Source organism: Schistocerca serialis, chromosome 5 (assembly GCF_023864345.2).
Source record: "Schistocerca serialis cubense isolate TAMUIC-IGC-003099 chromosome 5, iqSchSeri2.2, whole genome shotgun sequence".
In the NCBI taxonomy this organism is placed as follows: Eukaryota; Metazoa; Arthropoda; class Insecta; order Orthoptera; family Acrididae; genus Schistocerca; species Schistocerca serialis.
The window spans coordinates 122,037,088-122,064,456 of NC_064642.1; the positions used below are offsets into that span (position 1 = coordinate 122,037,088).

The 27,369-nt window shown below is 40.7% G+C and overlaps 1 protein-coding gene across 2 annotated transcripts in view; it reads left to right on the forward strand.

Annotated features, from left to right (window-relative positions):
- The window catches only part of LOC126481414 (uncharacterized), a 76,103-nt gene that overhangs the window by 11,953 nt on the left and 36,781 nt on the right, over positions 1–27,369 (forward strand). For both annotated transcript variants that reach the window (XR_007587554.1, XM_050105152.1), the window contains exons 2-3: positions 6,127–7,020; positions 26,442–26,618. Coding sequence is in view for 1 of the 2 variants with exons in the window: in XM_050105152.1 (XP_049961109.1) it covers positions 6,149–7,020; positions 26,442–26,618 (1,049 nt within the window). In the remaining variant the exon portion in view is untranslated. The remainder of the gene's footprint in view (positions 1–6,126; positions 7,021–26,441; positions 26,619–27,369) is intronic.

Here is a 27,369-nt window from a genome sequence, read left to right on the forward strand (position 1 = left end):
TGTTGGTTGTCGTTCTGTCATTCTTCTGGTTCTTCCATTTTCCTTTTTTCTCTTTTTTCCCATGTATGATTACTTTACTGGGAACACGGCACCAATGACTTCGCAGTTTGGTCCCTTCCCCCACCCTCTTTATACCGACCAACCCATTTAGTTGCCCTTCTTGCCAAGACATCTCGAGTTCTAATTTCTGAAAAATAATGCCCCCCTGCACATTGTGAGGGTTTCTATTGCTTGTCTTCGTGCTTGTGAAACCCCACCTTAGCCAGCAACATTGCCGGTATTCTCCCCAACTGAGAATGTTTAGAGCATTATGGGCAGGTCCCTTCAACTATCTTAGGATTTTGACGATCTGACGCACCAATTGGACAGAATTTGGCATGTTATCCCTCAGGAGGACATCCAACAACTCTATCAATCGGTTTGAAGTTGGATACTGCTTGCATAAAGGCCAGAGGTAGACCAACACATTATTGGCTTGCTCGATTTGTGAAGCACTTTCTATTGAATAAATCATCCAATTTTTCTGAAATCATAATCATTTTTTTGTCTTTACGTGTATGTCACATCTACCGATTTACATCCTGTTCAGATAATTCCTCCGTGGTGCATCACTTTTTTGTCTTTGAGCGTGTTTGGCTCATCAGGGCACGAGTATAATGTGCAAAGGACAGGGTACTTAATTGTTTACCTACACAAAATCCTTTCAGTAAAATTGAAACTGCTGGCGGTATGTAAATTTACCAATAATTGTCCAAACTCTATAAATTTCTCTTATAGTTTTACATTTTGCTATTTTCTAATTTGTCTGTAAACAGTTCACTTTGAAGAATACATTGTACATGTGACAGTGCAGAAGTTATTCATAAGTATATTCGGAGGACAAGGCTATTAGAGAAGAGACAAATTAATATTGGTTTGATTATCAGTTGTATTACACAGCTCTAGTGGTACTTGACTAATAATTATATTTACCCTCAAAAGTAGACACATTTAGTTCCTGGAAGTTACAACAAAAAAATTGTTACAAACTGAGCTTTCAGCCAGAATCAGTCTCAGAAAAGAAAGGAACCCTATCTTGCTGCTCAGGAAACTGTTGACTCCTCACACGTTTCACCCAACAGTTTCTGCCCACTCTTTTCTCTCACCTCCTCCCATTTCACATCCCCTCACTCTCATTGTGCACTGCTCTCTGCCACACACCCACCAGTCTTTTGCCCTCTCTGCTCCTCTCCTTCCCTGCTCCCTCCCCCTCTGCCCCTCTCCTTCCCTGCTCCCTCCCCCCTCTGCCCCTCTCCTTCCCTGCTCCCTCCCCCCTCTGCCCCTCTCCCCCAACACCTGCCAGACACTGTGCCTGGCAGTCTTCTCCTGCCTCCCAGTTCGTGCACGCTCCGCCAGACGTTGCTCTTCTCCCCACCCGTACCCTGGTATCTCTCCCCCTTCCCTGCCCCACTCAGGATTTCGCAGCCTGGCCAGAGGAGCAGGAGATAGGGATTCCTTTCTTTTCTGAGGAATGCATTGGCCGAAAGTGTGGTGTGAACAGTCTTTTCATTGTGCCTGTCTACAACTCACTGTGTCATTTTTATAGTGACTAGCAATTGTTGATATTCCAACCAGGACTTTCCATTGTTTGATTTTACCCACAAAAAGAGAGGTGTGTGGAACAGTAACTTTCTACACTGATATATCTTTCACAACTGACAACATAGCGTAGTGGAAGGTTATTTACAACTTTTACGGAAACCAGACTGCAGTTATAACAATCGAAAGACTTAAAAGGGAAGCAGAAGTTGAGAAGAAAGGGCGACAGTTTTGTTGCCTATACCCAGTGTTGTTCAATCTGTACCTTGAACAAGCTGTGGAGAAAAACGAGGAGAAATTAGGAAAGGGAATTGAAATATAGGGACATTGTTATTGTCAGAGACGACAAAAAACTTAATAGAGCAGCTGAATGGAATGGAAATTATCTTGAAAAGAGGTTACAAGATGAACATCAACAATAGTAATGAAATGTAGTGGAATTCAATCTTGTACTGGTTAAGGAATTAAGAATAGGAAATGGGAGACACAGAAAGTGATAGATGAGTTTTGCTATTTGGACGGCAAAGTAACTGATGATGCTCAAACTATGGGGGACAGCACTTCTGAAAAAGAGGAATTTCAAACATTTAATATAAATTTAGGGATTAGAAATCATTTTCTGAGGTTATTTGTCTGGAGTAAGGCCTTGTACAGAAGTGGAACATGGACGACATTTCAGATAAGTAGACATATAATCTTTGTGGAACTACAGAAGAATGCTGAAGGTGAGATGGTTAGATCAAGTAATGAATGAGGATGCATCCAATCAAATTGGGATAAAATGAAATTTATGGCACAGATTGACTAAGAGAAGGGTACGTTGGTAGGACACCTCTTGAGGTGCAAAGGAATCGTATTGGTAATGGAGGGAAGTGTTCAGAGTAAAAATTGTGGGGAGAGGTCAAGGGGTGATTACAGTAAGCAGTTTCAAGTGGAAGTAGGTTACAGTTGTTAACCAGAGATGAAGGCTTGCGCGCGACCCATAAGAAGAGCTGCATCAAACCAGTCTTTGAACTCAAGACCACAGCAACCACATTAATACAGCATTTACCATATTGGGACATGACTGATGTTATTCCTAATGTTATTCTTTCCCATTAATATTTGTGGCTCATGATCTGGCAAATCATTGCTAATTTTTCTCTATATGCACTTCACCTGAAAAAAAAAGAAAAACTTTCTTGAGCATCTCTTTGGGTGATCCCAGTAGCTGCCTTTCCTGTTCTTCTTATGTTTGTTTTTAAATTAGATTTCTATGTTAAACTAATTGTGTTTATCTCATAGTGTATATGTTGTTTTTAACATGTAAGTGGTGGAACTTAATATTGCATTTTTCACAGTTTTATTGATTCTAAGCAACTGGATATCCTTTCACATTTGTTACCCATTTAATCCATTAATGGAAGCACTTTTTTGACAGCAGAAAATTTGTTCCAAGTCTGAAATATTTACTATGTGTAGTGTAATGCTATGATGGTATGTAAGGGATAATCATTTTACAGGATTTAGTGCAGTACTCTAAAAAGTAATCATCTGATGTGTATGATTACAGAGTCCAGTGGAGTAATTGAAATCGAGAACAGAACAGCTGTTAGACCAGGAGGTTGGATGGGTGTTACTTGGCTGTTTAGTAAAAATATTGATATGGTTAAAATGTTGGTTTTATTGTGCTGTTTTATTTAATCTACAGCAGGTATGAAAAGAACAGATAAAAGTTCTCACAATTTTTGTGAAGATATTTTTTACCCTCAGATAGTGTATTGGGTCTACTTCCGTTCTTAATATATGTCAACGACTTTCCAGAGAGTTATAATAAACAGGGGAAAAGTTCTTTTTACTGATGACAGTAACACCATAGTCACTGATTAAATACCAGAACTCCTATGAGGAAAAGCAAATAAAACCCTCAAGGATGTGTTCATGATGGGCGGCATGTAATAAATTAACATTGAACACTAAGAAAACAAACCGTATGCACTTCGGCATGAAAAGGGAAAACAGTTCTACTGCAATAGGCATACATGATAAACCTCTAGGTTGTGTGACAAACATAAAGCTTTTAAAGATGAATATTGTCCGTTAATAAGGAATGAACAAACAAATGTACTGGCAAAAATGTCATCGCTGTGTTTTGCTCCTAGCATTCTATCATAAGTTTGTAACAGCCAATATTCCTGCATACACTCAGTTCTAAGTTGTGAAAGTCTCTTCCGGGCACTGAAGGCACAAAACACACACAATTTTTTAATGACACAAACGCGCAATAAAAACATCAGTTGACTGTTATAACAACAGCTCCACTCACTGCCACTGCCTGCCATCATGGTATGAGGTCTGAAGAATTTCAAAAACTGACCGAAGCTGGTTACCACAAAGTAAATGTTTTTTGTGGCCGAGACTGTCCTCATTTTTAATTTACTTTTTGCCAGGCTGTTGTTCTCCACAAGAAGTGTTCTCAAAAATTTCTTACAATAAACTGCCCAAGAAGATGAAAAAAGTTACTAGAATACATGTGTTTAAAAAGACGGCTAAAATATTCTTCGTAAGTAATGCATACTACAAAGTTAAAGATTACTTAGAGGACTCAGAGTATTTGTTAGTAATGAAAGGATATAACTACAACACCTTGTCACATTATGCTTTATGATAACTGTTTACTGCTTTCACAAGAAAATCATGTGCCATGATCAATAGTGCATGATAGTAATCCCTTGTAATTCTCCTGAGTTCACCGTCTCTCTCATCAGGGGGATGCTGACTCAAACATTCAGATTGATGGAGGGGAGGACGTGAACACGTGCAGAGGGATGGAATCAGTTTTCTAAGCAGAGTAGAATTAGTTCATGTGGCATGTCTCAGGACTCACCAGTGGGTGTTCGGTAATGAAGAGCAAAACTGTGTTTCATGTTATAAGTTGTCTCGAGCAGGTTGTGTGTAAATCAAAGAACATTGTACTGTAGATTCCTACCAAATGAAGCAATGACTTCATATTTGTGAGGTTGGCATTTACACTGTCTGGCCATCCTGATTTAGGTTTTCTGTGGTTTTCGTAAATCATGCCAGACAAATGCTAGGACAGTTCCATCATAAAGGCCGACCATCTGTCCTATCTTTACAAAGCATATTTATATATACTGTATGTATGCATGTTCTTCAGTTATTAATTTTCATTGTATTACAGTGTCTCCAGTATCATTGAAAGATGATCCCTGGATGAATAAATAAACAAATGGGAATAGCATGTCATTATTCACTACTTAATATGTCATTTAACGGCCTTCAACTTCACTGTCCATTTGCATCATGTATGAAACAGTCTGAGACATAGAAATAAAGTCACTCTTTTTTTGCCATTTGGTGGGCAGTTGGGATGAAATTCCATAGATCTTCTCAAGATTATGTCATCGGGTCTTGTTATTATTCTTGCACCATCTATTTATCTTGATCCATTCATTTTCGGTGGGATAAAAAGTAGGGCTAGAGTGTAGTTTGTTGCCATTCTTTTCAGATTTTGTACATTTCTTAGATACTTTTGCAGAAAGTTCCAACACCAACATGAACAAGTTATAATCACTTTGATCATAAGAGATTGAGTGCTTTAATGTAGTATATTGCTTAATCAAAAAAAAAATATATGTACTTTGATATCACAGTTGATTCAAGAGTTTAAATGGTTAAATAGCAACAAAATTACACGCCCTTCTGCATACTATCATTTGCTAAAAAACCTTGCTTTGACATCTTGCACTGTTAGTGAACCGGAAGAGGTGTTGAGTCTTACTTGACTCACTATCTACGCACACATTTAATACTGATCCACTCATTCTGGAAATTAGTTGAAATAACTGCTGTATAATCAAATAATCATTACCACATATGCTGTGAGATGTTAATTGGATGTCATCGTATCCAGTGGTTGTGTTTGATGCAGATGTGTAAGAACATCATAGATGTGCAGTTGTGTAATCAGAAGGAAGTTTATCTTTGTACACAAAAAGGGATGAGAGGTACTGTAACCTGTAGTCAAGATGGCACTATCGAAAGCTTGGATGTTGAACATACAGCTGTAGGCCACTAGCAACAGACAAATTACCACACACACTTGCCACCTCAGTTCAGTATCTGTAGAATAGTGACAGGCAAATTATGTGTAATATTCAAGAACTGTTACCTCTTCTTGGTGCCCCATTATAAATTTGCTGTATTGGACTGGACTTCAATTGGGGCAGCAATATTCTCTGGCCTATTTTTGTGGCATTAAGTGTACTTTTGACAGTATCTGTCACATGGTCTGGGAGATTGCTGAAGTTAAATAAAAATTTGATATTCATTTTCCACTTAAGTTACTTTTTAAAATAACAACACTCACCTACATGTTTAATAACTGTAATTGTGTTTCATTTTAAGATACATTGGGAGATACGTTCTCCTGATAAGTATGTATTGTGATCATTATGGACTTTTAAAGTCTTTATCATTCTACCTGTTCAGTCTGTAATGAAAGTATTGTGTTATGCTTGAAGAATTTTGATTTATCTTTCTTTTCAGAAACAGTCATTCACCTCCAGAAATGGCCAAAGAATATATTACAGGCAAAAGCTGGGTTGAGTTAATGGAGGAAGAGGAAGAAACCTCAGGAGAAGAACTACAATCTCGGGATAAAGAATTATCCGAGGAAGAGAGGCTTCTAGCTGAGGACGACTTGGATACCATGGGAGAAAGGCTAGAAGCTAAAAAAGAAAGTTTTGATGCTGATGAGGTGACTAAGAAAAGTGAAGAACAAAAGCTGCATGAAGAAAGCTGTTTGGATGTACAAGAGCATTCCAGAACTGAATTGAAGGGAAAACTTGAAGTTTCTGATATTAAAGTGAAAACAGAAATGGAAGCTTCTTCAACCCATGAGTTGTCTACAAAAGCTATTTTGCCAAATGATAAAATCAAGACTGAGCCAGGCACTCACATTAGATGCAATGGGGATGCTTTAGTTGCTGGTATCAAGCAAGAGACAAATGTGTGTACTATAAAGATAAAAAGTGAAGTTGAGGAAATTGATGATGATAATGATCGAATTTCAAAAGAACTGGATCTCATGGAAAATGAGCTGTTCAATGTACAAGAGGAAAACAGTGATTCCGTAAAAGACAGGGTTAGTGATTTTGTAAAAGTTGGCATTAGTGATTCTGTAAAAGATAATGTTGTTATGAAATGTAAAGACAGTCTCATTGTAGAGAGCAGTGCAAATAGTGTAGCTAAGGAAACTGAAACACACACATTTGTACACCCAGAAACAATGGTTAATGGTGATCATAAAGCTTCTGATAAGATGGATGATACGAGACATGTTTCAACTAGCACACAGACTTCACCAAGGAAAAATAGAAATACTCGTAAAAGGAAAAGTTCGTCCAATGTAGGAAACAACAGGAGGAAATATTCTTGCAGGTTGGTGGTAATAATTTCTTTGGTTTAATTTAGTTACTTTTATTAATAATTTCCTGTTAAATATGTTCCACATCCATATATTATGCTAAAAACTATTCAAAAGTAACAGCACCATTTACGTACCCAAAAAAAAATAGTTTAAGGCATTAGGGGCCTAGTGCGTAAAAGGTTTTGTGTGCTTTCAAATACTTTTCAGTTATGACTGAACGCGTGTAACACATTAAGTAAAATTTTTGAACACTTACTAATCAGGAACACAGATACCACTTCATCATGTTATAGTCCATTTCCAGTATTGGGGAGGGGACCCTCTGAAATATTTCATGATTCTGGCTGTAAAAATTTAATTCTAAGAACAGTTGGTAGAGCCCTTCTCTTCAGGCCCCAATTACCCATAAAGTAATCAGTTTGTAGCACTGCTTAGTGGGGAATAAATATAGATGGACTGCTCATTAATCAACCATATAGATCATAGTGTGGTGAGTCAGTGTCTGCAACATTTTAAGCATGATATGCTGACACACTGCTAAGTGACAGTATTAACAGAGGTCTATGCTATCAAGTGATAAACAAGAAAATTGATAGTATCGATCCTATGCTGTGACATTTACAAGAATTCGTTTTTGATAGAGATTGCTGTGAGCTTAGCCCAGACGGGGTTTAGTGCTGTTCACATTTCTCACCAAACACTAGGAACCATGGTAGAGAAGTGCATCTTGGATAGGCTTGTCATTGGCCCCCCTTCCATTTGCTAGTTCCTGTGAAATTTGGATTCCACCCCAAGAGAAAATTTATTGAGGTTCGGAGACTGAAACTTCAGTAGTGCCTTAGAAGCCGTTAGGCACACCCAACAATTACCACACCCTCCTCGCTGTTCTTAAGTTTGGCTGAATAAACAATAACTTGACTCCTAGAAATGCACCTTGGAATGTAGTATAGTTATAATTATGGAGGGAATAGTAGAGCAGAATGTAATTAAAATTAGATCTTTTTTATTACAAAAGAACTGAACAAGGAGGAAACTAATGTGCAGGCTATATTGTATTTGAAGAAAACTAAAATTATTGTCACATATATGGAAGGAATCTTCAACATAATAACAGGACTTGTTTAAAGACTGAATAAATGATATTCTAAGGAATTAATTCAGGTCAATGCAACAAGATGTTATAATTCTGATAATGTAGTTACAGGAACTGGTAAATAACAGCCGATCCCATTGCAAGACAATAAAGGGGTTTTCGAATACAGTAACGGAACAAAAACTAAAGAATGATTCCTCATTGGAAAAAAAGGTGTGAAAACAGAAATGATGCTATTTTCCCAAGATCACAGAATTTGCCATGAAGAGCATGTTTTACTTTAACAAACAAGAGAGTCTCACTGACATGATACATAATTTGGGGTTGACATCATTTTTCTTTCAGGCAGAATCGTCTCACGAAATTTCAGTCATCATCTTTCTCCTCCGAATGTGAAAATATTTTGTTGACACCGACCTATACAGGGAGAAGCGATCATCATAATAAAATAAGGGAAATCGGAGGTTACACAGAAAGATACAGGTGTTCGTTTTATCCGTGCGCTGTTCGAGATTGAAATAATTGAGAATTACTGTGAGGCTGTTTCAGTGAACATTCTTCCAGGCACCTAAGTGTGATTTGCAGAGTATCCATGTAGATATAGAAATTGTTCTAGAAGAAAAAAAATAGACTTGGCAAACACAGGCACCTAAATAAGCAACTGATTTTATCACACAATAAAGAAGTATTACAGGATGGTCCTAAACTACTTTCAAATTGCAGATTAGATTAGATTAATACTTGTTCGATAGATCATGAATACGACACTTCGTAATGATGTGGAACGTGTCAGGTTAATAAAAGATGTCTGTACAAGATATTACATTACACAAAATATTGCATGACATAAATTTTTAAGTTGATTTTTTTCCCCCTCCCTTAATTTATATCTAACAATTCAGCCAATGAGTAGAAGGAGTTGTCATCTAGAAATTCTTTTAATTTATTTTTAAATGTTGGTTGACTATCTGTCAGACTTTTGATGCTGTTTGGTAGGTGACCAAAGACTTTTGTGGCAGCATAATTTACCCCTTTCTGTGCCAAAGTCAGATTTAACCCTGCATAGTGAAGATCATCCTTTCTCCTGGTGTTATAGCTATGCACACTGCTATTACTTTTGAACTGGGTTGGATTATTAACAACAAATTTCATAAGTGAATATATATACTGTGATGTTACTGTGAGGATCCCTAGATCCTTAAATTGATGTCTGCAGGATCACCGTGGGTGGCTCCAGCAATTATTCTGATTACACGTTTTTGAGCAATGAATACTTTTCTACTCAACGATGAATTGCCCCAGAATATGATGCCATACGAAAGCAGTGAATGAAAGTAGGCATAGTAAGCTAATTTACTGAGATTCTTGTCACCAGAATTTGCAATAACCCTAATAGCATACGTAGCTGAACTCAGACGTTTCAGCAGACCATCAATGTGTTGCTTCCAGTTTAACCTCTCATCAATGGACACACCTAAAAATTTTGAAAATTCTACCTTAGCTACAGACTTCTGTTCAAAGTCTTATATTTATTACTGGAGTTGTGCCATTTACTGTATGGAACTGTATATACTGTGTTTTATCAAAATTTAAAGAGAGTCCGTTTGCTGAGAACCACTTAATAATTTTGTGAAAAACATCATTTACAATTAAATCACTTGGTTCTTGGTTTTTGGATGTTATTACTATACTTGTATCATCAGCAAAAAGAACTAACTTTGAATTTTCATCAATGTGGAATGGTAAGTCATTAATGTATATCAAGAACAGTAAAGGACCTAAGACCGAACCCTGTGGGACCCCGTACTTGATAGCCCTCTAGTTTGAGGAATCAGCTGTTGTTTTAACATTACATGAACCACTTATTTCAACTTTCTGCATTCTTCCAGTTAAGTATGAATTAAACCATTTGTGCACTGCCCCCCTCAAACCATAATGATTTAGCTTATCTAAAAGAATTCCATGATTTACACAATCAAAGGCCTTTGAGAGATCACAAAAAATGCCAATGGGTGATGATGTCAGGTTATTCAGAGCATTTAATATTTGATCAGTGAAAGCGTATATAGCATTTTCTGTTGAAAAGCCTTTCTGAAAACCAAATTGACATTCTGTTAGCACTTTATTTTTACAAATATGGGAGGCTACTCTTGAATACATTACTTTCTCAAAATATTTCGATAGAGCTGTCAGGAGAGAGATTGGGCGATAGTTGTTGACATCCGACATATCCCCCTTTTTATGCAGTGGTTTTACAATGGCATATTTCAGTCTATCGGGGAAAACACCCTGCTCCAAAGAGCTATTACATACGTGGCTGAGAATCCTACTTATCTGTGGGGAACAAGCTTTAAGTATTTTGCTGGAAATGCCATCAATTCCGTAAGAGCTTTTACTTTTCAGTGAGTTTATTATTTTACTGATTTCAGAGGGAGAGGTTGGTGGAAATACAGTTGTTTCAAACTGCACAGATATGGCCTCTTCTATTAGAAGCCTTGCGTCTTCTAGTGAAGATCTAGAACCTATTTTCTCCAGAACATTTAAAAAATGATTATTGAAAATATTTTCAATTTCTGATTGTTTGTTAGTACACTTGTCATTCAGTTTTATGGTACTAAAGTCTTCCTGTGCTCTTGGTTGCCCTGTTTCCCTTTCAATAATATTCCAAATTGCTTTAATTTTATTATCAGAGTTTCTGATCTCAGACATGATACTCATGCTTCTGGACTTTTTAATAACTTTTCTTAGTACCGCACAATATTGAACAATTTCGGGGTCAGTACTCCCTCTTGCTGTTAGATACAGTTCTCTTTTACGGTTGTAAGATATTCTTATTCCTTTAGTTAGCCAAGGTTTTTTATATGTTTTCTTGGAGTTATGTTTAATCATTTTCTTGGGAAAACAATTTTCAAATACCCTTAAAAATGTATCGTGAAATAAGTTATATTTCAAGTTTGCATCGGGTTCCTTATACACTTCATCCCAGTCTAGCTGCTTTAGGCTTTCCCTAAAGTTTGCAATATTTATATTGTTAATTGAACGCACTGCTTTGAAATTCTGATTTGATATATTGCATGGAGCTATGTCATGTACTGTAACTAGCTGTGCACCATGATCTGAAAGACCATTGTCCTTAAACTTATCTTGGTCTATAAAAAAGTTATCTATCAATGTCCTGCTGTTCTTTGTTATCCGATTAGGAAAATCAATGACGGAGCTCAAATTGAAAGAACTGAGTAATACTACAAGGTCATTCTTCCTATTACACTCTTTCAGGGAATCAACATTGAAATCCCCACAAATGATAATTTGCTTCCCCCTGTCTGACAGATAGCACAACAAAGCATCCAAGTTTTCTAGAAATAGCTGGGAATTCCCTGAGGGGGACCTATACACTGTTACAATTATGAAAGTGCCGTCATTTAGTTTTAGTTCAGTGGCACATGCTTCCATATGTTGCTCTACACAAAATTTTTTAGTTTCTAAATTTTTGACACTGTGGAAGCTTTTGACATATATGGCAACTCCTCCTCTCATCATATTATCTCTACTTACATGTGCAGCTAATTTGTACCCATTGATGCTAACCTTTTGCGTATCAGTGACAATGTGATGCTCAGACAGGCATAGTACATCTATTACATTCTCAGTTTCTATATCTTCTAAACAAAGCAGAAGCTCATCAATTTTATTCTTCAATCCCCCAATATTTTGATGAAATATATTAATGTTATTTTTCACTTTACTTTTGTGAGTATCTTGAACTTTTTTAACATCTTTAGTACTTGCCTGGCTGAGTTTCCCACTGGACACTGATCTTACACTAAAAAAGAGGTTCCACCATGAGATGTAGTTCCTCCCCCCTTTAAATTTCCTGCTATCAGCCCAGCCAGTTTACCCTTCCCTTTCTTGTTGAGGTGTAGGCCATGTCTAGTATAGTCCCACCTACAGAGTGAATCAACAGGAACCACACCAATGTGTGACCCTGCACCAGATCCAAATAGCCATTCCAACTCCAAATTAACTCTCCTGACAGAAGAGCTCAAATGAGGCTGGTCGTGGCACTCCAGAACCGACACAAACCCAACACTGGTATGACTCGATGTTAATGCAATCTTTGCCAGGTCACACTCTATGCTGTACCCCAGATCTCTGTCAATACTGTTGCCCGGCCCACCCACAATAACCACGGTATCTTCCTTAGTAAAGCCTCTACATAGTGAACCTAAATCCTCTGTAACCTGCCCCAGTCCAGCACTAGGTTTGAAAAAAACTTGTGACCTGGTATTCTGACCCTAATTCATCCTGCAGAAGTTGGCCCACACCCCTAGCATGCGAACTACCTAGCAACAAGACTTTCTTTCTCTTTGCAGACTTCCCTACCTTCTTATTCAATTTGCTGCTGAAAGCTTGTTGAGCCCTGTCTACATCTACTTCTGTGAGAGGCTCATCAGTTTCTGACTGAGGCAACAGGTCAAACCTATTTTGTACATTAATAACAAAGCTGTCAGAAGAGTTTCTTGGCCTGTTCCTTATGCCTGTTGCCACTTCCCACCCCTGTTTACCCTTCTCCCCCCTTAACCTGCCCAGTTCTCGCCTAGCTTCATCTAACTCAGCCTGAAGGGCAGCAATTTTCCCCTCCTGTTCCACAATCTTTCTATCTCTACTGCATAGCCTACAGAACCACTGATGAGTCTCGCTCATTTTCCCAATTCCCACGCCACTACAATCGCCCCAATGAAAAAAGTTACTACATCCATCACACCAGACCCTGGAGCTAACGATTCTATGGCATGTCAGGCACTTTACACTCATGGTACAAATCGATTTTAGTGACAGAAAGACAATTAAGTTACCAGAAAACAATGAAAATACGTGTACGAAAAATTAGGCCTATTTGCGACAAAGTAAACAATGGTTCAGAAGTTTATTACTGGAAATTACTTAAGAGATGATGATACTCTACAGATATAAAGGGGCAGCAAACGTATTTAGCACACTAAACTATCAGTAAATGCACTTAAAATTGCGGTATGAAGTTTCATCTGAAAGCTCAAAAGTTTGGCCTGGCCGCGATATGTAAACAAAACGAACTTTATGTGATTACTGTGAAAATACACGAGTAAGACAAAAACCTTTAATGGTACGCTTGAAGAGCACTATAATTAACGTAATAAATTAGTTTAAAGTGTTAAGAACAGTTTATTACTACTTAAATTACTTATCTTGTACGAGAGCTGTGACTCAGACATCCGTATAGCAGGCACAGGGCTACCAACTGTGACCACTGACAAGTAACAGACAGAAAGAAAGATATAAAGTTGGGAAAGGAATGAATTTGTGAGACCAGAATTCATATATGTTAATTGTAAGACTTTAGTAAATAGTTAGGGAGATTTATAGATACTTGTGTATACAAAAACATCACATGATTGGAAATCTCCATTGAGTTAGGTAACTATTAAAGAAGTGAGGAGAGTTTTCATAAAAAAAAAACAGGGTCATAATTGAAATTGTTGAATTGAACAAAACTATTCATAACTGCCTGTTAGAGGATATAAGAAGATAAAATGAAGATTTGTTTAGAAAAACAGTTGAAAAATAAATAGGTGCTACAGCATTATTCCTTTGTCTCTTTAGCTGATGCATTGCAGAAATAAAGAATGTGTGTTCAGATTCGACATTGGCTACAAGCTTATTCTGGAAGACCAGTTTTAAAGATTATCTTAACAGATGCGTCAGACCATACAATAAAATAGCTCAAAAAATTGGCACTTGAGAGAATTGCCACAAAGTACGGCTGGAAAATATGAAACCTTAACACTTATGTCACATTCTGCAGTACTGTGCAAAGATAACACTACAGTGTTGCAGTTTTTTTTCCACGCAGCCCCCCTGTGGGCCCTGAGGTTAGAATAGGCTCAAGGTATTCCTGGCTGTCGTAAGAGGCGACTAAAACGAGTCTCACACCTTTCGGCCGTTATATGATGGTCCTCTGTGGGGTTTGACCCCCATTTTTCAAAATTTTCCCAAAGAACGAGCCAATTGGGGAAGGGTGCCTTACATGTGCTTCGTGTCCGTCATGCATTGAGATCTTTACCCCAGATTTCTCATTGAGGCATTGCAGTTCTGCTCATCCTCGCATCTTATGCGCAAGGACACCTTCCTGGGTGTGTTTTACTCCACCCACTATCCAGTGTCTTTTCTGCGCCGACGATGACCATGGAATTCTTTGCACCTCATATCCAGCACGGTAGCCAGTCCGTTGCGTTGGGGCCGCCATGTACCCTGGTTGGTTTGTAGCTGCCTGACTACACAGGGATCGCTCTGCTGATGCCTGCACCGTTAACTCCCACATATGCTATGGAGTAGATGCCCGTCACCCTGGGGCATCGGGACTCCCGGCAATGGCCATCCTGCCAGGTGGCCTTTGCTGCAGCTGGGTGGTGCCTGTGGAGAGAGCCCCTGGTCGGAATGGGTGGCATCAGAGCAGATGACACGCCATGAAGTGTAGTACATCATCTCTTGCTAGTGGTCCGGTGCCAGCAGTCTCTAAGTGGACAAAGTCTAACTTCAATGCTAAGAAATGACCCCAAATCGTTTACCTCCCTGGCCACACCATGGGAGGAGCGCCAGGCTAAGGATGGCAGTGAAGCTTATTCACCCTGGTACCTTGTATGTACGAGAGTTGATGGGGAATCTTTCCTGTCCATGAAGCCTCAGTTTTTTGTGGAGCATTTAGAAGACAAGTTTGGGGAGGTGGAGGGCTTGTCCAAAATGCGCTCTGGGTCAGTCTTGATAAAAACAGCATCCTCTGTCCAGTCACGGGCATTACTCGCTTGTGACAAGTTGGGGGATGTTTCTGTTACCATCACACCCCATAAGAGCTTAAATATGGTCCGGGGTATTATATTCCACAGGGATCTGCGCGCCAATTTAGAGCGGTGAGGTGTTAATTTCATTCGGCGTGTCCATCGGGGTCCGAGGGGTAATCATGTTGCCACTGGTGCCTTCATCTTGGCCTTCGAGGGTGACACATTGTCAAAGAAGGTCAAGGTGATGGTCTACCGCTGTGACATCAAGTCACATATACCTCCTCCTATGCGGTGCTTTAAGTGTTGGAAGTTCGGCCATGTGTCTTCCCGCTGTACTTCCAGCTTCACATGTCGAGATTGTGGACGTCCACCACATCCCAATACTCCATGTGCGCCACCTCCCATCTGTGTTATGTGCGGAGAGCATCATTCAAATTGTTCACCAGACTGCAGGATTTTACAGAAAGAGAGGAAAATCATGGAATATAAGATTGTGGACCAACTGACCTACACAGGCTAAGAGGAAATTTGAGCACCTACATCCTGTGGCTATGACCACCACTGCTGCTGCTACGAGAACAGTTGTCGCCCCTTTGGTTCCTCATATTCCTGTCTCCTCTCAGAACCAGAAGACGTACACCCACTCCCTTGATGGTGGGTGGCACTTCCCTCCCTGTTTCTCCCGCGCTACCTACATCAGGAGCAACCCCTCCCCCCCTTCCCCCCCCCCCCCCCCAATTATCAGGGATATCAGTTCCCACTTCTGAGCCGGAGAAGCATAAGTCTTCTTTGGCTCCTCTCGCTAGAAATGGGTCCCTTAAGTCATTCCCTTCCCTGGTTTCTGCTAGTGGGAGAGATGACACCCGCCAGTGGCTGAAGAGCCCAAAAGCAGCTGGTCATAGGGCTTCACAGTCATTCTCAGTCCCAGAGACTGAATCAGTGAAGTCCTCCCAGCCAGGGAAACCCAGGGAGCAGCAAGAGAAATCCAAAAATAATGTCCCCAAGACCAAGGCAATTGCACTGGCACCCACACCACCGCTACCTACAACCTCTTCGTCTGCAGATGAGGTGGAGATTCTGGCGTCCACTTAGAGCTTGGATACCTCCGGACCCTCAGACACAATGGATATATACTGCTCAGGCAGTAAGTCGGTGGCAGCAGGTGACCCTGAGGTGTAAACTGCTACATTGAATGTTCCGTGCCTTCCCAGTCACACGATTACGTCATCCTCCAGTGGAATTGTGACACTGATTGATCGTCACCCTAAACCTTTCCAACTTTTGGGAGATTTTAATGCCCATAACACCTTTTGAGGTGGCACCGTGCTTACTGGCCGAGGCAGAGATGTTGAAACTTTACTGTCTCAGTTCGACCTCTGCCTCTTAAATACTGGTGTCGCCACACATTTCAGTATGGCTCATGGTAGTTACTTGGCCACTGATTTATCAGTTTGCAGCCCAGGACTTCTCCCATCTATCCACCGGAGAGCATGTGGTGATCTGTGTGGTAGTGACCATTTCCCCATCTTCCTGTCACTGCTCACAGACGCCTGCCCAGATGGGCTTTAAACAAGGCAGACTGGGAAACTTTCACATCTGCCCCCCCCCCCCCCCCCCCCCTCCGGTGAAAGGCAGTCCCATGGTGCTCGCTGGAAGTCACTGAATCAATTACAGAATGTCAGTGAGCACTACAGTGGCACCCTTCCCTGGAACACCTCATAGCCTTTAAGCCTTTAAACGGCTCTGTGCCCGCGTTTACCAACTTCTCAAACATCAGAAGCAGGAGCGTTGGGAGAGAGATGTGTTGACCATTGTGTGCCATAAGTCACCTTCCCAAGCCTGGGCAAAGATCAGACGTGTTTTTGGGTACCAGACCCAAACAGGTATTCCCAGTGCTAACGTAAATGGCATGTTATGTACCGATGCCAAAGCAATTGCGAAGCATTTGGCTGAGCACCAACATCCTTGAGAAGCTGCTGGAACGTATGGTTTGTTGGCGGTTGGGTTTGGTCCTGGAGTCACGTGGCCTACTGGCTCCATGTCAGAGCAGCTTCCGCCAGGGTCGCTCTACCAGCGATAATCTTGTGTCCCTTGAGTCTGTCATCTGAACAGCCTTTTCCAGACGCCAACACCTGGTTGCTGTCTTTTTTTATTTATGAAAAGGATATGACACGACCTGGCGACATTATACGAGTGGGGTCTCCAAGGCTCACTCCCGATTTTTATCCAAAATTTCCTGTTGCTTCGTACTTTCTGTGTACAAGTCGGTGCCTCCCATAGTTCCTGCCATAACCAGGAGAATGGCGTCCTGCAGGTCTCTGTATTGGTTGTATCTCTATTCTTATTGGCTATTAATGGTCTAGCAACAGCTGTAGGGCCTTCCGTCTCACCTTCTCTGTGTGCAGACAACTGCATTTCATACTGCTCCACCAGTACTGGTGTTGCTGAGCGGCACCTATAGAGAGCCATCCACAAGGTGCAGTCATGCACTCTAGCCCCTAGTTCCCAGTTTTCGGCCACAAAGTCGTGTGTTATGGACTTCTGTTGGCGTCTTACCGCTCATCCAGAACCAGAACTTTACCTTAATGACGATCCACTCATTGTAGTGGAGATTTATCGATTTTTAGGACTGGTTTTCGACACCTGATTGACTTTGCTTCCTCACCGTCAGCTTAAGCGAAAGTGGTGGCAGCACCTCAATGCTCTCTGTTGCCTAAGCAACACCAACTGGGGTACAGATCGCTCTATGCTGCTGCAGCTCTGCAGGGCACTTGTTCAATCCCACCTTGACTATGGGAGTCATGTTTATGGTTAAGCGGCGCCCTCAGCATTGCGTTTACTCGGCCCAGTGAACCACTGTGGCGTTCAGCTAGCAGCAGGAGCTTTTGGGATAAGTCTGGTGAACAGCGACCTTGTGGAGGCCAGAGTTCCTCTGTTGCAGGTTAGGCGTGCACAAATGCTGGCCAATTATGTTGCTCATGTTCGTAGATCTCCTGCGCATCCGAATCACCGTCTCCTTTTCCCACACCAGGCAGTTCATCTTCGGCATCGGCGACCCAGGTCTGGGCTTCCAAATTCAGTTAGTGTCCGATCCCTTTTTTCCTAAATGGAGACCTTGACTATACCACCTATACTTGAGGTCCATTCACGTACAACTCCATGGTGTACATCTAGACCATGGCTTCGCCTGGACCTTTCACATGACCCTAAGGAATCAGTTAACTCCAAGGTTCTCCGCTGCCACTTCCTCTCTATTCTTGATATGTACCAAGGCCACAAAGTGGTTTACACCAGTGAGTAGATGCCTGATGCTCACGTCAGCTTCGTGTATGTCCATGGAGGACATATTAAACGGCATTCCTTGCCCGCTGGCTGCAGTGTTTTCGTTGCTAAGCTGGTGGATATATCTCGTGCTCTTGAGCACATCCGTTCATGCCCTGGGGAGTAATTTCTTCTGTGTACTGACTCCTTGAGCAGCCTACAAGCTATCAGCCAGTGCTACCCTCGTCATCCTTTGGTAGCGACCATCCAGGAGTCCATCTATGCCCTGAAACAGTCCAGTCGTTCAGTGGTGCTCGTCTGGACCCCAGGTAACATCGGAATCCAGCCAATGCACTTGCTGACAGGCTGGCCAAACAGGCTACACAGAAACCGCTTGTGGAGATCGGCTTCTCTGCAATTGACCTGCGTGCAGCACTATGCTGCAGGGTTTTGCGGCTTTGGGAGACAAAGTGGCATAACCTCAGCACGCACAACAAACTGCGTGCCATTAAGGAGACTGCAAATTTGTGGCAGTCCTCCATGCGGGCCTCTTGCAGGGACGCTGTGGTTCTCTGCTGGCTCTGCATTGGCCACACTTGCGTGACACATGGCTATGATGACCCACCTCAGTGTAGGTACCGCACCTGGCTGACAGTGGCCCTTATCTTGGTGAATTGTCCTCCTTTGTCTGTCCTGTGGCGGACTCTTCAGTTACGGGACTCGTTGCCATTAATTTTAGCTGACAAAGCCTCATTGGCTATTTTAGATGTACGTTCTATACATGACGGTGGGTATTATCATTCTATATAAGTTTTAGTTCATGTCCTTTGTCCCTTTGTGTTCTCCACTCTAATTATTTTAGGGGGGGATAATTTAATGTGTCGCAGAGTGGCTGGATTTTCCTTTTTATTCTCGTGTTCGGCCAGCCATGGTCATCTGCTCTCTTGTTTTTACCCCTTCTACTTGTTTCTTGCTTTTCTCTGTGGTTTTCTTTTCCTGTACATTGTCCATAGTATTGTTGGTTGTCCTCCTGTCATTCTTCTGGTTCTTCCTTTCTCCTGTTATTGTACTGTACATCTCCTTCTTTTCTCTTCTTTCCCTTGTGTAATTATTTTACCGGGAACAAGAGATTGATGACCTTGCAGTTTGGTCGTGTGTGCCCCCCCCTCCCCTTCTGCTCTTTTAAACCGACCAATCCCCACCGTATATGCTGTGAGACTTTCCCAACTGAGACAAACAGCAATTGTAGGACTGTAAGTACGCACACAGAAATTGTTTTAAATGGAAGGTGGGCCTTTTGGCATATTACTTCCTGTATTTGGTGGGAATGTGTTTCATTGTTCAGCAGATGACAGGCTGCTGGTGGCCATGTGTGTTTCATTGTGTTCTATGTTGTTATATTGTAAGGTGCATTATGTGCAGTGATGGCTGTTGGCTCTTTAAGAAAGTACATTGAAATTCAGAGGTGGCTAGTGACCTGCCCTGACTTCACCGGGGTAGCACTAAATATCTACGGCCAGATGATTTGTTTGTAATAAGTGGTGATATACATAAACCTTCCTTATGAATCAGTCTATCTGTTAATGAAAACCATATCAAAATCCCTACAGTAATACCTGAGGTTATTCATAATTTGGAAACAGAAAATCAGGTGGGGCTTTAATTTACACTACTGGCCATTAAAATTGCTACACCAAGAAGAAATGCAGATGATAAACGGATATTCATTGGATAAATAAATTATACTATAACTGACATGTGATTACATTTTCACGCAATTTGGGAGCTTAGATCGTGAGAAATCAGTACCTTGATACGCTGGGGCATTGAGTCAAAAAGAGCCTGGATGGCGTGTATAGGTACAGCTGCCCATGCAGCTTCAACATGATACCACAGTTCATCAAGAGTAGTTGACTGGCGTATTGTGACTAGCCAGTTGCTCGGCCACCACTGACGAGACGTTTTCAATTGGTGAGAGATCTGGAGAATGTGCTGGTCAGGGCAGCAGTCGAACATTTTCTGTATCCAGAAAGGACCGTACATGACCTGCAACATGCAGTCGTGCATTATCCTGCTGAAATGTAGGGTTTTGCAGGGATCGAATGAAGGGTAGAGCCACAGGTCGTAACACATCTAAAATGTAACGTCCACTGTTCAATGTGCCGCTAATGCGAACAAGAGGTGACTGAGACGTGTAACCAGTGGCACCCCATACCATCACGCCGGATGATATGCCAGTATGGCGATGACGAATACACGCTTCCAATGTGCGTTCACCGCGGTGTCGCTAAACACAGATGCGACCATCATGATGATGTAAACAGAACCTGGATTCATCTGAAAAAATGGCATTTTGCCATCCGTGCACCCACGTTCGTCATCAAGTACACCATCGCAGGCGCTCCTGTCTGTGATGCAGCGTCAAGGGTAACTGCAGCCATGGTCCGAGCTGATAGTCAATGCTGCTGCAAACGTCGTCGAACTGTTCGTGCAAATGGTTGTTGTCTTGCGAACATCCCCATCTGTTGACTCAGGGATTGAGACGTGGCTGCACGATCCGTTACAGCCATGGGGATTAGATGCCTGTCATCTTGACTGCTAGTGATAAGAGGCCGTTGGGATCCAGCACGGTGTTTTGTATTACCCTCCTTAACCCACCGATTCCATATTCTGCTAACAGTCATTGGATCTTGACCAAAGCGAGCAGCAGTGTCGTGATACGATAAACCGCAATCGCGATAGGCCACAATCCGACCTTTATCAAAGTCGGAAACGTGATGATATGCATTTCTCTTCCTTACACGAGGCATCACAACAACGTTTCACCAGGCAACGCCAGTCAACTGCTGTTTGTGTATGAGAAATCGGTTGGGAACTTTCATCATGTCAGCACGTTGTAGGTGTCGCCACTGGCGTCAGCCTTGTGTGAATGCTCTGAAAAGCTAATCATTTGCATATCACAGCATCTTCTTCATGTCGGTTAAATTTCGCGTCTGTAGCACGTCATCTCCGTGGTGTAGCGGTTTTAATGGCCAGTAGTGTATAACATGTACAGATAACAAAAAAAAGAAAAGTAATATGGAAGTCTGCTTTCAAAGATTATTTGAACAATAATTTGAGATGCAGTGGCTTGAGTTCTAACTATGTGCTTGACTTAATAGAAACTAAGAATAAAAAGTCTCTGCGAAGTATATCGAAGAATAAAATAAGGCTCAAAGCAGACAACCGTAAGAAACAGCCTACAAATTTATGTAAAGTGCATGAAAAAAACTGTGGACAAATATTCGTGCTTTGCTGACTTACAGCATAATAGTTGAGGAGTCTGCCATCAGATCAACTGAAAAAGATGACACAGGTGGAACAGCTCAACAGACTATTAGAAATTGAAATGGAGGAGGAAGCAAAATATTCACATTTGATAGCAAGACATCATTTGTAGTGGTTTGTGCCATTCCCGAATTTGTAATGTCCGATGTTAATCTATTATCATTTTTTGTTGAAGTTTTGAAAACAATTTTTTGTCTAAAATAAAATTATGCAATGAAAGCCATTCAACCTTCAAATGCCTGTTTAAGAACATTCCTTAAGTATTTTGCGGTTTCAGGAATAATCACTGAAATGCATTTGTTTTAAAATGTGAAATAAATAGCTCAAATGGGTATGACAGTTGCTGGTTATTAGATAACAGAATATTATTGCCTTCCTTGTAGCTGCAGACAATACATTAAGCATAGCAGTCTTGCATAACAATCAAACAGAGATACTCTCACTGTTTTCCAAGCACAAAGTCAAAATCTTGCCACAATATTCTTCTGAAATTTGCAAATAAAAAACATTGCTGTCACTTTATATTTCTCGCACATAGTACCTCTTTTATTGAGAAACTATTTTATTCACAGCCACTTCCGTCTTTTTCTGTCACATTTCATCACAATCAACACACCACAAATTGCCAAACAAAGAAGTGGTTGCGTAGCAGACTGTGTGAACAGTGAGGCAATGTGTTCACAAGTGCTGTTGTTCCAATGAGTTTATGCTTGCATACGAGGAAGAAGGCATCTTATAGATATACTTGAAATGGAAGAGATAGACAGTGCGAGAAATTATAAGAGAAGTGACTTGATTTTATTCCCTAAAAACAAAACATTTGCACAAGTATAAAGCTTGCCTAAGCAATGTCTATAAATGCACATGCAAAAATAAACAATGAATACATATATCATTAGTCTAACAATATTTTGAAAAGGATAGATTGCAACTCATGACATAGAGGAGACATTCAGTCACCCAACGGAAAGGCTGCTATACATTTAAGCTTTCGGCCAAAAGGCCTCCTTCTGAAGTAGAACACACACAAAGACATATGCAGCGATCAGACACAGTGCACCTATGAATGTGAGTGGTGCTTTTGTGAATGTGTGTATTTTCTATTTCAGAAGAAGGCCTTTTGGCCAAAAGCTTAAATATGTAGCAATCTTTCTGTTGTGACTGTCTGCAACTTGTCTCCTCTACATAATGGGTATCAATCTATCTATAATACACATTGTTGTACTTCATCCTGGCTTCCAGTTGTAATATAATTAATCTGTAATTAAAAACTATGCTTATAGAATACTTCCAGGATACAAAAACAGTTTTGGATTAATGAATTCCTTGCACATTTCCTAAAATTCCTCAGCTCCATAGTCTTAACTGAGTGTGACACATCTATTTTATAATAATAATAATAATATTTATTCAACATTGAATAATCAAATACAATCCCTAGAAATAATACAGTTTCAGGACATCATACAGATTATTCTTCTGAATAGGTTTTGCATTTCAACAAGGCTTGGATATTTCCCTTAAATGTGAAAGGTGCAAGGGGTAAAGAATCAAGGTCAACTTTTTAATATTTTCTAGCAGTGTCATGTGTTATTGGGTCCTGTTAATTAACAGTGAAAAGTCAAGGCACACGTTTGTAAACAAAACAACCACAGTCTATTTACTTTATGGAATGTATTACATTATACATAGCTATTTGTCGTAGAAAAATGTAAACACCACCAATAACGTAGGGCTCCTGGGAGCCATTGTAAGTGGTGTGACTGTTGTGGTTCTAGAAAAAGTTCTGGCAACTTCCGTTTCTCATATTTGTCTTACCTTCATTGGACATTTCTTTCTGTATTCTTTACTTGAACCTGTCTTGGAAACATTCGATGACATTGAAGGGGCTTGGTTTTATGCAGCATCTTTTCATTTGCTCATTCCAGTTGCTGGTTGATTAAATGTGAGCTTTCTGATTTATGAAACCCATATCTTTGTCCCATTCCATGTACTGTGCCCTTCAGTGGGAAAGGTACTTTGATTCAGATCTGTTGTAGTTATGAACCATAGCATGGATGAGGTGAATAACCACAATTTTTATTCTGGCAAGGGTAAGAAGTGCAAATGTTTAACTGAAGAGCCCAGAATATAAAAGCAGAAGTCAAACAACACTTCGTCAGCTCTGTTTTTGGCTATGGTCTCATCATAGGCATAAAAGTATACTTCTCTGGAAGTGAAAACATGCACATTAAACGTGTAAAAAAAGACAGTTGTCACTTGCAGTATACATCATTAGAGGTAATATTAGGTACCGGAAGATTTTTCATGAAAGCTATTCATATTGCCCCATTTTCATCATTTTGCCTAGATTTAATTTTGGCTTCACGTTTTCCTGGTAAAAAACTTAAAGCTCTTTCTTATGTAATAAATCAAGAGCTTACAGCCACTTAGTTTCTTCATTAACTTCTTTTGCACTACTGCTACACTATGTGATCAAAAGTATCCGGACACCTGGCTGAAAATGACTTAAGACTTCATGGCGCCCTCCATCAGTAATGCTGGAATTCAATATGGTGTTGGCCCACCCTTAGCCTTGAAGACCGCTTCCACTCTTGCAGGCATACGTTCAGTCAGGTGCTGGAAGGTTTCTTGGGGAATGGCAGCCTATTCTACACAGAGTGCTGCGCTGAAGAGAGGTATCGATGTTGCTCGGTGAGGCCTGGCACGAAGTCGGCGTTCCAAAACATCTCAAGGGTGCTCTATAGGGTTCAGGTCAGGACTCTGTGCAGGCCAGTCCATTACAGGGATGTTATTGTCGTGTAACCACTCCACCACAGGCTGTGCATTATGAACAGGTGCTTGATCGTGTTGAAAGATGCAATTGCCATCCCTGAACTGCTTTTCAACAGTGGGAAACAAGAAGGTGCTTAAAACATCAATGTAAGCCTGTGCTGTGATAGTGCCATGCAAAACAACAAGGGGTGCAAGCCCCCTGCTTGAAAAACATGACCACACCATAACACCACCGTCTCTGAGTTTTACTGTTGGCTCTACGCATTCTGGCAGATGACGTTCATGGGCATTCGCCATACCCACACCCTTCCATGGGATCGCTGCATTGTGTATCATGATTCATCACTCTACACAATGTTTTTCCACTGTTCAATCGTCCAATATTTATGCTCCTTACACGAAGCAAGGCATCGTTTGGCATTTACTAGCATGACATGTGGCTTATGAGCAGCCAATCGACCATGAAATCCAAGTTTTCTCACCTCCCTCCTAACTGTCATAGTACTTGCAGTGGATCCTGATGCAATTTGGAATTCCTGTTTGATGGTCTGTATAGATGTCTGTGTATTACACATTATGACCCTCTTCAACTGTCGGCGGTTTCATGTCAGTCAACAGACGAGGTCCGCCTGTACAGTTTTGTGCTGTACGTGTGTACAGTTTTGTGCTGTACGTGTCCCTTCACGTTTTCACTTCACTTCACTATCACATTGGAAGCATTGGACCTAAGGATGTTTAGTAGTGTGGGAACCTCACATACAGGCGTATGACGCAAGTGACTCCCAATTACCTGACCATGTTAGAAGTCCGTGAGTTCTGCGGAGTGCCCCATTCTGCTCTCTCACTAAGTATAATGACTACTGAGGTCGCTGATATGGAGTACCCAGCAGTTGGTGGCAGCACAATGCACCTAATATGAAAAACATTTGTTTCTGGGGGTGTCCAGCTACTTCTGATCACACAGTGTATTTAAGTTTCCTTGCAAGAAGAAACTGCTTTTTTACTTTGAAGTCATTGCAAGCAGAGCAAGTATCTGACGTGAGTTACCCAAAAGCAATATTAAATTTGGTCTGAAATATATCCTGATAAGGCAAAATCAAAAAGCAAAAAATCCAGGAATAATGACAATAGCCAGAGATGTGGTCGTGTGCCTGTGTGTGTGTGTGTGTGTGTGTGTGTGTGTGTGTGTGTGTGTGTGTGTGTCTAATTCAGAAGTGATGGTGAGTAGCAATCTTATCGTAATATTGTCACGTATTCTGATTTAAATTCTTAAGAAATGAGAAAATACTGGAAATGTCTCTTGGTGCAATATTATAATGTTTAATTTTTCAGGTAGATAAATTTTAGATACATCATGAGGGCTGTAGGGAGAAGGATAGCCTTGCAGCGAACTGATGTGGTTCGTTAAATTTTCAGCGGCCTCAGGTGTCGTTTCTCATTGGTCAAATAGAATGTACCTCACCAGTCAGTATGAGCATAACCACTAGTAGAAAGATATTTCTTGAGTGTTAACATATTCTGGTTTTTTAACCTGTGAACGCTCATGGAGGCATTGCAACAAACTACAATTTCAGTAACTTTTAGTCCTTCTGTTAATGTACCTCACAGGAATAAGAGTGATCCCTGAGGTTACTATCTTCTTCTGGTTTCCGTGGTCTTCCTCATTTCACAGGCAAATACTTCATTGAACAATAATGCAGTTTGCTACCAGTAAAAATATAAGCCACAATAATGCATAGGTATGTAACAAATTCAAAAAAACCCAAGCTGACTGACATTTAAAACAATAAACTTTCCTGAAATAGTACAGAATTAGTTTCATTTAAAATGCGTGTGGACTCTGACTTTTTCCACTTCTCAGAGTACTTGTTTTTCCCCTAGATACTTTTTTTCTAATGCTGTTTTTTTTTAATGCTTTTTTTTTTGATATGCTGATTTCTTAAGGGCTATGTGTGGTTTTTTTCCTCATATGAAGTTTCATGAATGTAGTGCTACAAGCATGGAATCCATTGCTACCAGGATCTCATATTTCACGAAAAGTAAACTTTGATTGCTTTTCCCCTATACCCTTCATGTGTATTGATCCAGGATTTCTGTTTAACAGCTGATGCAGTTTGTTGCATGATGTACTGTAATAATATCAATCTTTCCTCATTTCCAGGGATCCATCTGCAAGCAGTAGTAGCAGTGGTCGCAGCAGCAATGCTACGACACCTCGTAAAGAGAAGAAGCCAGTTGAGTACGAAAATGACCCTGAAATTCTAGCTAGGAGGCAGAAACAAATTGATTATGGGAAGAATACAATAGGCTATGATCGCTACAGGCAGCTAGTACCGAAGTAAGTACTTCATAGGCAATACAATATACACAGGATTTGAACATAATGGGTAACATTTTTTAAATATCTGTAAAACTAGTCATATTTGTGTGCCTAGTGACATAAGACTCTCAGAGGAGTATTTCTTTTCAATTTATCCTTTTCAGACCCAGGATCAATTTCTCTGACATAGTATCAGAGTTTATACAAACGTTCCTTTACGTTTTAATTAAGAGGCGTGTTGTTGTTAGTCTTCGTGCAGTTGTGTTGACTTCCTTATTTAACACACACATATATATATATATATATATATATATATATATATATATATATATATATATATATATATAAAAACAAAGATGATGTGACTTACCATACGAAAGTGCTGGCAGGTCGTGTCTGGATATGTGTGTGTGTGTGTGTGTGTGTGTGTGTGTGTGTGTGTGTGCGCGTGCGCGCGCGAGTGTATACCCGTCCTTTTTTCCCCATAAGGTAAGTCTTTCCGCTCCCGGGATTGGAATGACTCCTTACCCTCTCCCTTAAAACCCAAATCCTTTCGTCTTTCCCTCTCCTTCCCTCTTTTCTGACGAAGCAACCGTTGGTTGCGAAATCTTGAATTTTGTGTGTATGTTTGTGTGTCTATCGACCTGCCAGCGCTTTCGTTCGGTAAGTCACCTCATCTTTGTTTTTATATATAATTTTTCCCACGTGGAATGTTTCCCTCTATTGTGTGTGTGTGTGTGTGTGTGTGTGTGTGTGTGTGTGTGTGTGT